This window comes from Pelodiscus sinensis, chromosome 22 (assembly GCF_052426305.1).
Source record: "Pelodiscus sinensis isolate ZL-2025 chromosome 22, ASM5242630v1, whole genome shotgun sequence".
NCBI classification, from domain to species: Eukaryota; Metazoa; Chordata; order Testudines; family Trionychidae; genus Pelodiscus; species Pelodiscus sinensis.
Genome location: NC_143073.1, coordinates 16,506,633 through 16,522,252, shown reverse-complemented (window position 1 = coordinate 16,522,252; position 15,620 = coordinate 16,506,633). Strand labels below are relative to the sequence as shown.

Below are 15,620 nucleotides of genomic sequence, written 5' to 3'. Positions count from 1 at the left end.
CCCACCCACTGCAATGACACCCAGGCCTCCTCCCCTGTCAGAAGCCGCTCACACCCAGCCCCAGCCCAGCCCAGCCCGGGCCCAGTCAGGACACCCGGTCAGCAGTGGAGGGTGTTGTGCTGCAGGGAACGGAACAGGGAGCCCCGCTTCTAGCGCTAATGCAGCTCAGGCCCAGGGGAGCTCTTAGCCCGTAAATGGGCAGGCTCAGGGGTACAAGGAATGGGGCAGGGAACTGTCCCTCTTGCAGGCAGCAGCTCCCACCCGGCCCCAGAGTGGGGACTAGCTGGCTCAGGGCAGGAGAATGGGGAACTACAATCCTGTCAACAGCCTGTAGGAGGCACCAGAGCATAGACTAAAATAACCTGAAAATCTAGGTGGCAAAATAATGGCAAAGATGTAGCTGGGGCAGCCAGTTACACCAGGACCCTTCGCCAGGTGCTGAGATGCAGCCATTTGTATTAAACACCCTCCCCTAGGACTGGTAGTTTAGGATCTTATACCCTGCACCGCAGGTGCCACCAAGTCCGTGGGCTGCCCGTACCTCGGTTCTATCTTGTGAAAAACAATGAAACCTGGAGTAGGGCAGCCTGATACCTGAACGCGGCTGTCGAGGGTGCTGTGAGGCAGGGAGGGGGGTCAGCCGAGGCGCTATCCCCTGGCAGTCAGGGCTGGCCCCTGGGTGCCGCTAGGGGGCGCTGTGGGACAGGGGCTCAGCAAGGGCTGCTCTCCTCTGGCAGGCAGAACTGGCCCCTGGGTGGCTCTAGGGAGCGCTGCGAGGCAGGGAGCCGGGTCCGTTTTCATTCTTTACCCCTAAATCCCTCCGCCCTCGCGATGGGAGCGCCCTGCACCTCCCTTCCCCACCTGACACTGCGCAGAGACTGGGGCTGTTCCTGCTGGATTTCTCCCCCCCCCCAACTGCTACAGGCAGCTGCGTAGTCCGGGGAGCACAGTGCACTGGGAAGCTGACACATCAAACCAGGCTCTTGGCATTTTCTGGTTCCTCCACTCCCCTGCCCTCCCGAATCCATCCAACCCCTCTCCCACGCCACGTTCTCAGACGTGATCTGCTGTGTGCAGAGGGCAAGTCGGGCTCAAAATCAACGGAGAGAACCCAGGAGTCCTGGCTCCCAGCCGCCTGCCCTCCTCCCCTCCCAGTGCTGGGGAGAGAACCCAGGAGTCCTGGCTCCCAGCCGCCTGCCCTCCTCCCCTCCCAGTGCTGGGGAGAGAACCCAGGAGTCCTGGCTCCCAGCCGCCTGCCCTCCTCCCCTCCCAGTGCTGGGGAGAGAACCCAGGCGTCCTGGCTGTTGGTTTCCAAGCCCACCTTGCTGGACTGAACCCAGCATGGCAGCTGTCAAAGCAAATGGGACCTCTGATATTTTCACTGGCAGCAGCCAGACTTGGTTTACACGGGGCAAGCCACATGACGTTAACAAATGGGCTGAGGGTGGGGAGTGAGGGGCACCGACAGGACAGGGGGAGCCCAGGGCTGGGCTGGCGGAGACTGCAGGTCAGGAGTGAGCCCCTGCCCCGTTCCCTGTCCCACAGCGCCCCCTAGCGGCAGGGCGGGGGAATCCCAGGGCGGGGCTGCAGGTTGGGAATGAGGGGCACCTGCAGGGCTGGGGGAGCCCAGGGCTTGGCTGGCAGGGGCTGCAGGTCAGGAAGGGCCAGATGGAGGCAGAACCCTCCACGAGGGTGAACCTCAGGCTCCATCTCCTTCATCCTTCAGGAGAAACAAGAACTAGACACAAAATACTTTGCACCTTAACTTAATATAAAATATAAACTCTATAGTGAAGGCCCCTGGGCCCCGGCACTTCAGCCTCCTCTGAGTCCCTGGCCCTGCTGCCGTTTCAAGCAGGGCAGGAGAGATTTGGATGTTCAGGCTCCCTGCTCTTACGGGGGGATCATCAGCCATGAGCGATCCAGCAGCACCTGTCTGCGAGGCCAGGATCCGAGAGCAGGGTGTTGAAATGCAGCCACCTCTGGGGCAGGGTGGCCTGTTACACGGGTAACTCCCAGGTCCAGGGCTTCAGTTGTCTGTCAGTTTTGCTCCTCTAGTTTCCAGCTGGTGTTGGGGGGATCAGATTGGTGCATTGAGTCCTGACTGGGTTGATGGGCAGCTGTCAATCATTGTCACACCAGAAGGGCAGCGAGCTCTCTGGCCCAGGCTGTGATGCACTCGGGATTGGGTGACAGGCGTCAATCATTCCTCAGCGAGGTTGTGCCGAGGCTCCGGGGCCGCTGTCCAGTGGGCAGATGATTGGCGGCTGTCAGTCGTCCGGTCCGTCACCGGGAAGATTCCGGGGGGGGAGGGCGGAGTGCTGTGGCAAGCGGGGGAGGCCGGGAACCCCTCACCCAGCCTCGGGCCGACAGGCGTCCGTCAGAAAGAGCTTAACCCGGCCCCGCAGAAAGTTGGAGTGAATGCTGAGCAGCTTGGCTAAAGTCCGGACGCTGAGGGTGGGGGGTGGTGCAGAGGGCAGGGCTGGCTCCATCTATGGGAGATGAGGGATAATTTGAGGAGAGAAGCTTTTATGGTATCCCTTTGCCTCTCCGACCCTCCCCCCGCCCACACACACACTGCTGCTCCATCCTGCCCCACGCAGCAATCTCCTCCCAGCCATCCTGCCCCCAGCCTTGCCCTGACCCAGGAGCCCCTCACCTGGGCATTGTGGCTGCGCAGGATCTGACCGACGCTGCGCAGGTTGCTGTAGGTGCGGCCGAGCTGCTGGCTCAGGGAGGGATCAGCCACTAGGTCCCGGGCTCGGAGCACAGCAGCTGAGAGGAGAGCCTGTCCCTCCCACACCTCAGCTGCCTGCCTCTGCCTCTGAGGAGGGAGGAGACGATCAGAGCCCCAACCCAGCACCCCCGGATCAGACCCCCGGATGCCTTAGTCCAACACCCCCGGATCAGATCCCTGTGTGCCCCACCCAAGAACCTCCACCTCAGACTCCCCCTGCCCCGGGGCCCACTCAGACTCACGTCCATTTTCTTCCACTTGTTAAAATTAACTTTTGTGTCAGGCACTGTGAGAACTTCTGAGAAGTTGCAAGAATTTGCACAACCTTCCTGTAAAGAGACCAAATCACCTGACATCGTGTAGCTGGTTACATAGGGACCCCTTGCCCAGCGCTAAGATGCATTCACTTCTGGGGAGGGGAGGCTGGTTAACAGGGACCCCTCCCCCTGGGTCTTGAGGCTGATGTGGTTGGGAACCTACCATGGCGTTTTCAGTGTCTCTGGCTTCCTTGATGAATTTCTCCATGACTCGTGCGTCGCAAATGGGGTGCAATGGAGAGGGGTGAGTGAGTGCAGCGAGTTCCAACAGTAACAACAGCAAAGCACAGAGCCCTGCAGGGTGGGAGGAAGGGTTGTGAGACACAGGGACCCCTGCATCCCTCCATCCATCTATCCCTGTCACACCCATCCCTCCCTCATAGGGCTACATCTACACTGCACAATTATTTCGGAATAAGCTATTCCAGAAGAAAGTAGCTTATTTCGAAATAGCACATCTACACTACAGGGAAACTTAGTCTGAGGCAGGTTCCCCTAATGTGGAAGTACTACCTCAATTTGGAGCCTCAAGAAGCACTGGGGAGTAATTACTTTGAATGGCCTGGGGGAGGAGCTATTTCAAAATAGCAGCAGTAGCGTGTCCATGCTACTGCTATTCCAAAATAGCTATTATGAATCGTTATTCCTCATGGAATGAGTTTTACAAATTCCAAAATAATGGGTTAGCTGTGTAGACACTCGCATAGTTATTTTGGAATAACGGATGTTATTCCGAAATAACGCTGCTGTGTAGATGTACCCTAGGTGAGCGCCATTCCCTCGCCGCAAAGCTATCTCCTCCCACCTTCCCCATAACTCTGCCGCACATTTGCTGCATCTGTCCGACTTGCAAGCAGCTATCTGCTAACTCCAGCCTTTGCCTCTCTCCCACAGTCCCTGTGGAAACTCTTGCATGCTACTTCTTTGCTCACACCCCCATGACAAGGGGAAGAGATCTGTAAATACTAAAGATGCCATTGGTGGCAGCCCCCCTACACTGCAACCAGGGAGAGTGAATTCAGATCAATCCGTCCCCAGAATGAACATCACACAATGATCAAACATCACGCACAAGGATCACACACTTGATTTGGAGCCAAATTCATGCTCTGAGCCAATCTTTCACATCCCATGCTCATTTTATCTTCCCAAGAGGGGTTGTAATTTGTCTCTTCTTTCTGAATTACCCTGGAAGAAGTTCTCGGTCTCCTCCAACACTCTCTTCCTGCTCACAGATTCTTTCCACAGAGGGGTCAGATTTTTGAGGCTAGGCAAAAAGAAGCCATCTGTCTTTCTCAAGGATGTCTCCACAGGCTCTCAGTGCAGACTGATCAGGGTGCATCTACACATCAGGGCTTAACTGGAAAAAAGCTACGCAGATTGAGCCAAGTCAATTGCTTAGCTTATTTCAAAATACTTTATTTTGAATTTTGGTGCTTTCTACACAACACTTATTTTAAAATAGAGCACTCTCCCTTGAGCTGAGTGTGTGTACACAGCACCCGAAACTCAAAATAAGATACACAATTTGCGCTATGCAAATTGTGTATCTTATCTTGATCAAATTTCAAAATAGCATATTTCAAAATTTGGAACATCTATATAGTGCCAAATTTCAAAATAGTGCACTATTTTGAGACATCCCTTAACACTGATGCAATGAGGTTTATGGGGATGATGAAATAGCGTGCCCGTTATTTTGGAAAATATTTCTAAGATCTGGGGTAGCTATTTTTGGGATACCTTGGTATGCTGAAGTAAGTCCTCTGTGATTTACCATGAGGGTGTGTCTACACAGCAGGGCTAAACTCAAAATATGCTACATAAGTTGCACTATGCAAATTACGTATCTTATTTCGATCAAATTTTTAAATAGCGTATTTTGAAATTTGGCGCATCTACACAGCACCAAATTTTGAAATAATGTGCTATTTGAAGATATCCTTTAACCCTGGTGGAATGAGGGTTACAGGGATGCTTAGTGTAGGGTAGCTATTTTGGGATACTTCTTACTCCTCCTAAAATGAGAATTACAGGAGTAGGAATAAAAGTCCTCCAGATTGACAGTATTTCAACATTATGTCGAAATAACTGCTGGCTGTGTTTGGGTATGTCTACACAGCAAAGTTATTTTGGGATACCAGATGTATCCCGAAATAGCTACCCCACGTTTTTGAACGCATCCACTATTTCGAAATATAGCAGACATGCTATTTTGCCATCCCTTTAAACCTCATTGTACGATGAGTAGGGATGGCTTGAAATTTTGAAATGTGGTGCTGTATACACAGTGCCAAATGACAAAATAAGCTATTTCGAAATAGACTTAAAATAAGCTATGCAATTTGCATAGCACAAATTGAGTATCTTATTTTGAGTTTAGGGTGCTATGTAAACATGCACATATATGTAGAGTATGTTATTTAGAAATAACGTTAGTTAATTAGAAATAATGTTGCTGTGTAGACAAATTTCCAGGTACCTTGAACATGATGTTCTTCCAAAGGGGCAGATTTTGTTCTGCATGTTTACAAACATCGTTGGCTCTCCGCAGCAGGACAAACCAAGAGAAGATGTCCGTTCCGACTGAAATGCCCTTCACTGTTGATTCGAGCTCAAATGGACCTCAAAGAGGATAAGTAGGTGAGGTTTCTCCTGTGCACTCTAGTGACAAAAGATTTGAGATCCAACCAAACTGACCTTTTACAAGACTGGTGCCTCACTTGATGGATCTTCCATCTCTTTGTCATGATCATTGTCACTTGTTTTTTGCTGCTGACATCTTCCAGGGGTGTCCCAAAGCAACCAATTCCCACCGAAAATCTTGTCACATCTTGCTTCTTTCTCTTGGTTGTTGAGTTGGCCCTCAAGGACAAGACTTTCAGTCATAATTGAGATGAGAAAAGGTCTTTTCATGACATAGGCATTATAGAGGATTTAATGCCCATGGAGAACTCTTCCTCCGTGTTAGGCCATGTCTACTTGACCAAAGGAGGCTGACCTAATTTATGTCACTGTGGTAATTATGTCACTTGCATGTGTCTATCAGTTGCTATTTGTGCCAGCTAGAGGTGGCTTCTTCAGTTGTGTTGATTGTAACATTAGCGGATAAAAAGCAGCAGTCTAGAGGTAGCCTAAGGGAAGTCAGAAGAATAGTGCTCTATTTAGAAATAAGTGCTGTGTAGATGCTCCCAATTTCAAAATAAATTATTTTGAACTAAACTACTCAATTAACATAGCTCAATTTGCATAGTTTATTTAGAGTTAAGCCCTGCTGTGTATTCACACCCTTACTCTTGGTACAATGAGGCTATGTCTACACTGCAGGCTTCTTGCACAAGAAGCCTTTTTACGGCCACACCTCAAAGCACATTGCAAAAGTGATGTGCTTTTGTGCAAGAGAGCGTCCACACTGCATGGACCCTCTTGTGCAAGAAAGCTCTGAGCATCTGTGCTTTTTCTTGCACAAGAAACCCCTCGAGTATCCACACTTGCCTTTTTGCGCAATAGTCGTAGCACAAAAGGGAGTTATGCCTCATAGAATGAGATTTACCAACACCAGCAAAAGCCCTTTGTTCTGACATTTTACTGCTGATTTACTTGCACAAAAGTGCATTTGAGGTGTGGACACTCAGCAGGTTTTTGCGCAAAACCTTGTAGTGTAGACATAGTGGTTGAACCAGAGCGGATCTCTTCCAGGCGGCCATGGAGAATCTGCATGACCTTTGGGAAGCCGCTTCTCTGCTTAATTCCCCTCCACCATTCAAAATTTGCCCCGCATTTCCAGTCCATGTTTCTTTAGCTGCATCTTCCGGCTGTGAGACCTTCCTCTACTCTAGGGATCAAGTGTTGCCCAAGAGCCCCGGAGTCCTGGCTCTGAGGTAGCGTTTCCAGCCTTCATCCTTCTTGTGCACTGAGCACCGGAACCGACTGTGGGACCCAGCACTGGGACCAGAGACTAAGCTGAAATCTCCACTTTGCTTCCTCCAGACTGGCCTTTTGGACCCCAGCGCTGCCCAGGACGAGACAAGGGGCTGCGTGTGATGAAGCAGCCTCCTTCTCTTCTGCCCACTCCCAGATCCCACCTGCAGCTTTGGACAGCAAAGGAAATCCAGGAAGGATGAGCTGGAAGGGACCTGGAGAGTTGTCACAGAGCCCATTGGCCAATTGTCACAGAGCCCCAGGGTCCGGTCTCTGCCTCAGCTGTTTACCTGCCTCTGAGGGCCCAGCACAGACCCCTGGGACAGGGCCCCTCCATCAATTTCTGCCAAAGTTTGCCAGGCCTACTTGGCCACCTGGTGTGTCCAGGCCCCCTGCTCCTGCATGGAGCCGGCTCATGGAGCTTACAGCAGCTCTTTAGGTCCCCCCATGTTTATCTGCATCAGTCAAGACAGTTGCTCCACTTCTCTGTTTGTCCTGCCCATTTGTGTATTTGCCCCAATCCCAGGTCACTGCGTAGCACAGGGGGAATCTGAGGCACAGGCTGGCTTCTCCAAACAGTCCAGCTTTGTCGCATGGGCGAGCCTAGCCCATCCCTGGGAGGGGGTTTACCCCCCAACCTGTTGTTTAAAAACTCCAGTGCCCTCCCTACCTGACTCTGGTGGCCTCTCTCTAACAAGTTTTCCCCTTCACAAAGAGCGTGGCTTGCCCCTCTCTAGCTGTCTCTCCTCTAGACATAGTGCCTCCTTCCTCATCGGTCATGGTTCCTAAACCACAGATTGTGTCCTTCGCTGGCCCACTGGTTGCTCCCCATCTATGTTCATCGGACACAGAAACACAAGAAGAGTCAGCGACCTTGGCCCTGCGGTGCCGGCAGATGAAGCCAGGAATTGGTGTGTTTACACAGAGTGCCGGGATCCGTTGCACCGAAGCTGTTTAGGGACAGACGGGCATCTGTCTAGAACAAGGGCACTGGCAGGACCGGCAGAAGAAAACCTCCAGACCAAGAGATCACAGAGAGGGCTGGCCCGGGGCTCTCGCTCGTGCCTGGAGCGACCTCTGACAGCGCAGGCAGGAGGCCGGTTTCAGCTTCACTCGGGGCAGAGTTCGGGCAGAGGCAAAGGACATTTTCAGCCTCCGGGGGCAACACTTCAGCCTCTCACTGGCTGCTGAGAAAGCTTCCTTCGGGATCTTTCCCTCAGACCTGGGATGCGAGCTAAGGAGCTCCCTGATTTCCATGTGATGGTCCCAAATCGCCTGCCTGGTGAAGACCTCTGGGGCAGGCCAGACCTCTCCAGCTTCAGAGCCCTGTGCCTTCCCGAAATGGCCTCTCTAGCATGGTTCTCTGGCAGGTCACCTCTCCCGGGTCAGGTCACATCAGCTCTGCCTCTCCTGACTCATCAGACTGCAGGCTCCCAAACCGGGCGGGCACCAGAGCCGGAGGGTTCACAGCTGACGTTAGCTGGCGGGCACCTGCCTCCTACAATGCTACATGCACCAGGCACTCCTCTGGCCCCAAGTCTCTTCTACCTGCCTCCATTCACACCCCTCCATCCCTGCCCCATATCCCTTGCCACCTACCTCCATTGCATTATACAGATCTTCAGGCTTGTGGCCACGTGGGGGTATGTAGGGAGAACCAGGATTCCTGGGTTCTCTCCATGGTTCTAGGAGAGGAGTGGGGGCTGGTGGGTCAGAGCAGGGGGGCTGGGAGCCAGGACTCCTGGGTTCGCTGTCTGGTTCTGAATCTCAGTCTCCGTCTGCACACATGTTAATTCTTGAGCTCTGGAGCCTGATCCAAAGTGGACAGGCGGGGATGGGAAGGGAGCCTTCCCCCTCCAGGGGGGGACACCGGCTCTAATGCAGGCCCAGGATGGGAGCCCAGGTGGGCTATGGGGCCCTTCCCCATTCTCCCATCTGTGGAGGAGCAAGCGCAGCTTTGGCAAGCCTCCTGCAAATGAGACACGCCTCCCTCCCCCTCTGCGGCGGGACCCAGGCGTCCAGCACGCGGCTACTCACCAGATCTCCCCATAGCCAGTCTGCATCGCCTCACGGCCTAGCGGGGCCCACGGCTCCCATCCCCATGTGAAATCGGCGGGCCCCGGGACGTCCTGGCTACTCCGGAGGGGGCATCGCCTGCCTGGATCTCACCTCCCCCACGCCCAAAGCAAAGTGCCCCCCACCCGACAGCTGCGGCCGCGCTCTTCCCTCTCGCCGCGGCTGCAGCAAGCGGAGCTGGAGTTAATGTTTCATCCGAACTCTGGTTCCCGAGGTCGCGGGTGACTGTCCGGCGGCAGGAATGCGCCGGGGGGCTGCGGCTGGAGCCGGGCCCTTTAGACAACGGGGAGGGGGGCGGAAGCCGGGGGGTTTCCTCAGGCCCGCGCCGGGAAAGCGTCTTCGAGGAAAAGGCCACACGGGCGGCCGCACGTCGGCTCTTGGCCTGGCGCCACAAGGCAGCGACAGGTTAGAGGCCCAAGGTCGCGCCGCTGGCTCACTGTGCAGGCTGGGGGCAGAGAGGTGGCCAGATGCCCCCCTGCCGCCTCCGCTGCTTAGAATGACAGCTGTCAGCCCACCCCCACGCGACCTTTGGGTGCTTTCCGGGGGGTGGGTGGAACCCAGGTGTCCTGACTCCCAGACACCCTACTCTAACCCATCCACCCCCACAGAACCCGGGACACAATGCAGCCCCCCACTATGATCCACCAGCCCCCTCTGCCCTCTCAAAACCCGGGAGAGAACCCAGGAGTCCTGGTTCTCAGCCCCCCATTCTCTGACCCACCAGCCCCCTCTCGCCTCCCAGAGCCAGGGAGAGAATCCAGGAGTCCCAGCTTCCCCCCTCCAACCACCAGCTCCCTCTGCCCTCCCAATGCCTGGGAAAGTCCTGGCTCCCAGACCCCCCTGCTCTAACCACTAGCCCCCTCTCCCCTCCCAGACCTAGTGAGAGAACCCAGGAGTTCTGGTTGCTAGCCCCCCATGCCCTGACCCACCAGCTCCTGCTCCCCTCCAGAGCCAGTGAGAGAATCCAGGAGTCCTGGCTCCCAGACTCCCATGCACTAACCACTAGCCCCCTCTCCCCTCCCAAAGCCCAAGAGAGAACCCTTGATTCCCGACTCTCAACCCCCCTGCTCTAACCACTAGCCACCTCTAACCTCTCACAGCCAGGAGAGAACCCAGGAATCCTGGCTCCTAGCCCCCCTGCTCTAACCCACCAGCACCCACTCCCCTCTCAGCATCGGGAATAGTAACCACGAGTCCTGTGAGTTGAGATGGGGCAGGACTGGAGCCAGGACTCCTGGGCTCTTGGCTAACAGTGTGTGTGGGGCGGGTGTGGGGGGTGGAGGAAGGGCAGGGAGTCTGTGTGCCATACAGGGTGTGGCAGGGTGAGCTCTCAATGTAATATCTGGCTGATGCCCCTGGCGCAATCGCTTTTTTCCCAGCTCTGGGGCCATGGGAAAACACAACCCTGAAGAGCTGCTGAAAATCCTCTGGTTCAAATACATGTCTGGTTTCTGGGCCCTTCATTCTGGGCCAGGTTTGCAGGGGCTGCAGGTCAGGAGTGAGGGGCACCAGCAGGACTGGGGGTGGGGAGTGCCCAGGGCTGGTCTGGCAGGGGCAGCGGCAGTGGGATAGACGTCTGGGGCACCTGAAGGGCTGGCAGGGGCTGTGGGTCCAGAGTGAGAGGCACTGGCAGGGCTGGGGGGGGGGGGGAAGGAATATAGATGTTAAAATCACTGGGCTCCTGCCATTCGGGCTGGGGGCCAGGATGCCTGGGTTCCCGAGCACACACTCTATTCAGTTGTCAGAGACCCCCCTGGTTTCAGGTGACCCCTATCACTCTTTGCCTGGAAGCCAACACGTAGGCCGGGGATGGGGGTCCCATTGGCGACGCTTCCTGCCCAGGGGAGTGTCTCAGACCAGCAATTTGGGCTGCAGAGCCCGTGGTGGCGTCGGGCTGCCTGGAGAAGCCACAGGAACCGGCCGCTTCATTTTCCATCATCTCCATGTGGGAGGAAGCCGCTAACAATGGGGACTTGATTGTCTATGACTCTGACGCTGTCCAGTGGCTCCAGATGTCTGTCACCCCAACGAGGCACGTGAGCCCTCGCCCGGCGCTGAGATGCAGCCACCTCTGGGGCGGGACAGCTGGATAATGGGCAGAGCAATGCATAACAGCTTAGGACAGGATGAGGTATTCCTGACAGGACAGGAGCAGAAGGGGATATTTAGAAGCAGAATGGGCACAGATGGGGAGAATGTGCCCAATAGACCCCCCCACACACACACACACACACAGTCCAATGCCCCAAGCCCCATATGGGGTCCACCCTGACATTCAAAAGGGTTGAGGGCACAGATCCAATAATCACGGTTTGGGCTGGTATCATAACCACTGTACCCTGGGCTTGCAGCAAGAAGACAACCCGGGAGTCCTGGTTCCAGCCCCTTAATCTGACTCAACATCCCCCATGCCCAGCACTGGGGAGAGAACCCCGGAGTCCTGCCTGGGCTGAGCTCTGGCCAAAGGCATCTCACACCTGGAGAGGGGTACCATGTTACGGGAGGAGGGGGGAGGTGCCCCAGGGGCTAGAGCAGGCCCCCCCAGCAGGTGGCAACTATTCTGTGCTGGGCCTGGGCCAAGGATAACAGCAGCTGATACGTGCTGGGCTGCAGGGAGCAAAGCCGTGGGTGCTGCCAGAGCCATTGATCCCGGAGCCTTCGGCAAACAGAGCCAGTCTACCGGCGCCAGGCCCAGTCACTCATCAACCGGGGGGCCAGCGGGGCAAAGGGCAGCTGGGGCAAGCACAGGCCCTGCTGAGCCCCCCACCCAGGTCCCCTCTGTCTCCTACCCAAATGCCTGCCCTCTGCACCCCCTGCCCAGCCCCCCTTGGCACAGTGCCCCTAGCTCCACACTTGGTTCTTGAACCCAGCTCTGACAGGTGCCTGGCCTGGCTAGATCCCTGGACTAAGGCCTATAATCTATTTAGGCCAAAACCTCCCCACCCCCAAGCCAGCCATCAGTGGGGCACTGCTCTGGCTCAGGGAGAGGGACTGAACCTAGTCAGGGCTGGCTGGGACCAGCATGTGCAGCCAGCAATGGGTGTGGTCAGGGCTGGGAATCAGGACTAGGGATGTAATAGTGTAGCCAATTAACTGATTAACCGATAAGCAAAAGCTTATAGGTTAATGCTATAGACTACACACATTTCCCTCCCCCACCTTGCCAGGACATTTAGCAGGCTGGCCAGCAGCCCAGATCAGTCATGGCTTGTGTCAGGTCTGGGACCTATCCCTGCTACAGCTCTGCATTTAAAGTGTATTAGGAGCTGGGCGGGCAGGCAGCCCAGGTCAGTTCCAGCTTGTGCCAGGTCCGGGAGCTCAGAATGCTCCCCTCTCCCCCAGACAGGTGCTGCTGCTTCTTTATCAGAGGCAGCAGTGCGGGGGGGCGAGGAAGGGGAGGGCTGGGCTATGAGGGGAGTTGGTTTTTAATCTGGATCCCCTCACAGACCAGCTCCTGCCTAGCACCCCACAGAGGCAGCAGGGCAGGGTTGCGGGGGCTCCTTGGCAGTGAAGCTGGAGTGCAGACTGCTAGACCCGTCCCCGGGGACTATAGAATAGTCGACTAACCAATAAGAATTCATGAAGTTACTCGACTATTCAGCACCCATATCCCACCCTACCCCCCTGTATTTAACATCCCTAACCAAGATGCCTGGATTCTCTCCCTGCTCTGGGGACGGAGTGGGAGCTGGTAGGTCAGAGCAGGGGTCTGGAAGCTAGGATACCTGAGTTCTTTCCCCAGCTCCAGGAGGGGAGTGTGTGGGAGCCAGGACTGCTGGGTTCTATCCATCACTACCTAGATCATGTCACACCTGGAATTTCCATACCATTGGCCCAACCAGGGAGGTTGATTAAGGATCCCTTGCCTGGCACTGAAATGCGGCCACATCTTGGGTGCTTCTTGCAGAAGAAATCAGTGCTTCTTGCGGAAATACTATGCTGCTCCCGTTCGGGCAAAAGTCCCTTTTGCGCAAAAGGGCCAGTGTAGACAGCTGAGACTTGTTTTCTGCAAAAAAGCCCCGATCACGAAAATGGCGAGCGGGGCTTTTTTGCGCAAAAGCGCGTCTAGATTTTGCGGAAAAGTGTCCGTGGCCAAAGTGCTTTTGCGGAAAAGCGTCCGTGCCAATCTAGACGCTCTGTTCCGAAAATGCTTTTAACGGAAAACTTTTCCATTAAAAGCATTTCCGGAAAATCATGCCAGTCTAGATGTAGCCAGGGAGCCCTCACCCAGCACTGAGAGGCAGCCACCTCTGGTACAGGGTGTCTGGTTCCACTGAGCTGTTGGCAGGACCCCAGCTTCATGCCCTGTCGCGGGGGATCAGGATTTAGCACACGAGGGAGCAGAGGCTGGTTTCCGAAGGGATGATACAGCCAGGTTGTTCTTGGCAGGAACCAAACCTAGGAAAGGCCTGGCCCTGGGAGTACCTAATATGGCCACATCTGCTGCAGGAATCCTCGAATCTCTCAGACCCTGGCAGCATCCCACTACCAGCACAACAGGCCCCATATCCCACCCTACCCCCCTGAGGCAGCCAGTCCTTTCACTGGGGCCAGAAGGGAGCTGACATCCCCTAGAGGGGAAAGGACCAGGGCCCCATTCCCCACCCCCTCACAAGCTCTTGGCCCATAAGTGACATCACACAGCCCCAGTTAGTTTTTATTGTTGAATCTCACAGATTTAGGGCATGAGGCAGATCCCCGCTAAGAGGAGGGACCTTTCCCCAGCCCACTCCATCACCCCAAAGTCAGAATCCTGCCTCCCCCCGGATCTGCTTCCTTCCTCCCCAGATACATATCCTCAGTCTCCGGCATCCAGTTCCACTTTGGGGAGATGTTCCACCCGGGTTTCTTGGGAAGGGGGACAGTGGATGGGAGGGAGGGTGGTCCAGAAGAGATTAAAGGTCAAGACCATCCCGTCTACCCACCCCTGCAGTCAAAACCATCTCCTATAAAGGGAGCTAGACAAGTTTGCCTGGGGGCAGCTCCATGCCATGCAGCTGGAATTCTTCTGTCCTAGGGCACTGTGACAATGGTCTGTGCCAGGACTGTCTCCTGAAGGTGCTGCAGCCAAGGTCTACATGCCAGCTCTGTGCTAGTGCTCTGTTCTGGGGATGCTGCAGCAGGGGTCTCCAGAGCAGGCTCTGTGCCAGGGCTCTGTCCTGGGGATGAGATGGCAGTGGTCTCTGGGGGTGGCCAGGCAGGAGTCTCTGGGGCCAGCTCCGTGCTAAGGTGCCACAGCAGACAGGGTTCTCCAAAGCTGGCTCCATCTTTGTGCTGAGGCACTGCGGCAAGCAGGGGTCTCCAGGGCCGGCTCCGTGCTGGGGCACTGTCTCTCATGGTGGTGGGGAAACCCAGCACACTCGGATGTGGATGGCAGAGTTGTTGCGGGCCCGGGCCAATGGTGGGTGCCCGTCCTCATCACTCTGGGCCTCCAGCACATCAGCCAGCTCCACGGTGGAGGTGTTGGCAGCCAGGCGCAGGGCTCCAGCACCACCTGCCTGCAACTGCAAGGCGATGTTGATGGCCCGGTTGATGGCCAGGCCCAGCCCGTGGATGCAAATTTCTGTGCAGCCCCCGCCAGGCCCCAGCAGCTTCTGGCACCGGCTCAGTTGGGCCTTGAAATCTGTCTTCATGTTGACATAGACGTCACCCCGGCGGCGAGGCAGCCGGGGGGGCAAACGGCGCCGCAGGGTCAGCTCTGCCACTGGGGGTGCTGGCTCCGACATAGCTCTGGAGGGAGAGGGGGGAGTCTAGTGCTGCCTGCATTGTGGCCCCCTTTCCCTATGCCCTGAATCAGCTGCCTGTGCCCCAACCCATAATCTGTGAGCAACTTTCCCCAGTCCAGACATTGCCCAGCCCGTTGCAGACATTGTCAGCTCCCCCAGTCCACATATCCACCTGCCCCACTGAGAATCACCCTCCCCCCACAGACATCCCTCTGCCCCCATACTCCTCTGCTTTGTCTCCAGTCTCACAAGACCACCCTCTCTACCCCACCCCCACACTCCAGAGAGCCGTGAATGACACCACAACTTGATCCCCCGCCGCTGCCCCCTCACTCACCTCCCCGAGTCTCCAAAGCAGGCCGAACCTCCGCTTCCCTTTCCGGTTTTAACTTCCGACTCCACCCTCTCCCCTCCCCCCCCCTTCTCCGCGGCGGGGGCGCGCAAGGAAAGTTCACATGTCTACCGGAGCTCGCGTAGGACGTTCGCAAAGCCACCACCATCCCGTGCGCGCGTGGAACTTTCATATTTCCCCCCTCTCTCTGACGGGAGTGCGCGTGGAACGTTCATACCACCCCTACCGGAGCGCGCGTAGAACCTTCACACAGAAACCCCCCTCTCCAAGCGCGCGTGGAATGTTCATGCTGCCCTTCCCCCTTGATTGGAATACGCGTGGAACGTTCATAGCCCACGCGCGCGTCGCTCTCTTCCCGGGAGCGCCTAGTGATAATTAAGGACATGGGAGTTAGGAAAGATGTTGAGGAGGGGAGGAGGAAGGAGGTGGCGAAGGGGAGAATGTGGGGGAGTTGGGGAAAGAGGGGACAAAAGAGAGATGAGACCCCAGAA

The 15,620-nt window shown here is 55.9% G+C and overlaps 2 protein-coding genes across 7 annotated transcripts; both read right to left on the bottom strand.

The window, feature by feature from the left end:
- Nucleotides 1-1,631: 1,631 nt before the first annotated feature.
- EPO (erythropoietin) lies at nt 1,632-9,669 on the bottom strand. 6 transcript variants are annotated; one of them, XM_075908410.2, is made up of 7 exons: nt 9,013-9,669; nt 5,537-6,188; nt 4,242-4,425; nt 3,218-3,348; nt 2,980-3,066; nt 2,660-2,824; nt 1,632-2,492 (listed from the first exon to the last, which is right to left on the bottom strand). In XM_075908410.2, exons 4-7 carry the CDS (start codon nt 3,260-3,262, stop codon nt 2,352-2,354), a joined length of 438 nt encoding a protein of 145 aa, XP_075764525.1. In that variant the 5' UTR covers nt 3,263-3,348; nt 4,242-4,425; nt 5,537-6,188; nt 9,013-9,669; the 3' UTR covers nt 1,632-2,351. The 6 variants fall into 6 exon arrangements, with proteins under 6 accessions (XP_075764525.1, XP_025036240.1, XP_089628384.1 ...); XM_025180455.3 differs by lacking the exon at nt 4,242-4,425; XM_089772258.1 differs by lacking the exon at nt 4,242-4,425 and having other exon boundaries at nt 5,537-5,919.
- Nucleotides 9,670-13,696: 4,027 nt separating this feature from the next.
- POP7 (POP7 ribonuclease P/MRP subunit) lies at nt 13,697-15,268 on the bottom strand. The gene is made up of 2 exons (XM_075908412.2): nt 15,115-15,268; nt 13,697-14,781 (listed from the first exon to the last, which is right to left on the bottom strand). The coding sequence occupies exon 2, from the start codon at nt 14,775-14,777 to the stop codon at nt 14,385-14,387; it is 393 nt and encodes a 130-aa protein (XP_075764527.2). The 5' UTR covers nt 14,778-14,781; nt 15,115-15,268; the 3' UTR covers nt 13,697-14,384.
- Between the last annotated feature and the right edge of the window lie 352 nt (nt 15,269-15,620).

Coding starts and splice junctions, on each gene's coding strand:
- EPO (XM_006114666.5), bottom strand. Junction 3,067..3,217: donor GAGACACTGAAAACGCCATG/GTAGGTTCCCAA, acceptor GTCTCTTTACAG/GAAGGTTGTGCAAATTCTTG. Junction 2,493..2,659: donor TGCGCAGCCACAATGCCCAG/GTGAGGGGCTCC, acceptor CATCTCCCATAG/ATGGAGCCAGCCCTGCCCTC.
- POP7 (XM_075908412.2), bottom strand. CDS start 14,777: ATGTCGGAGCCAGCACCCCCAGTGGCAGAGCTGACCCTGCGGCGCCGT.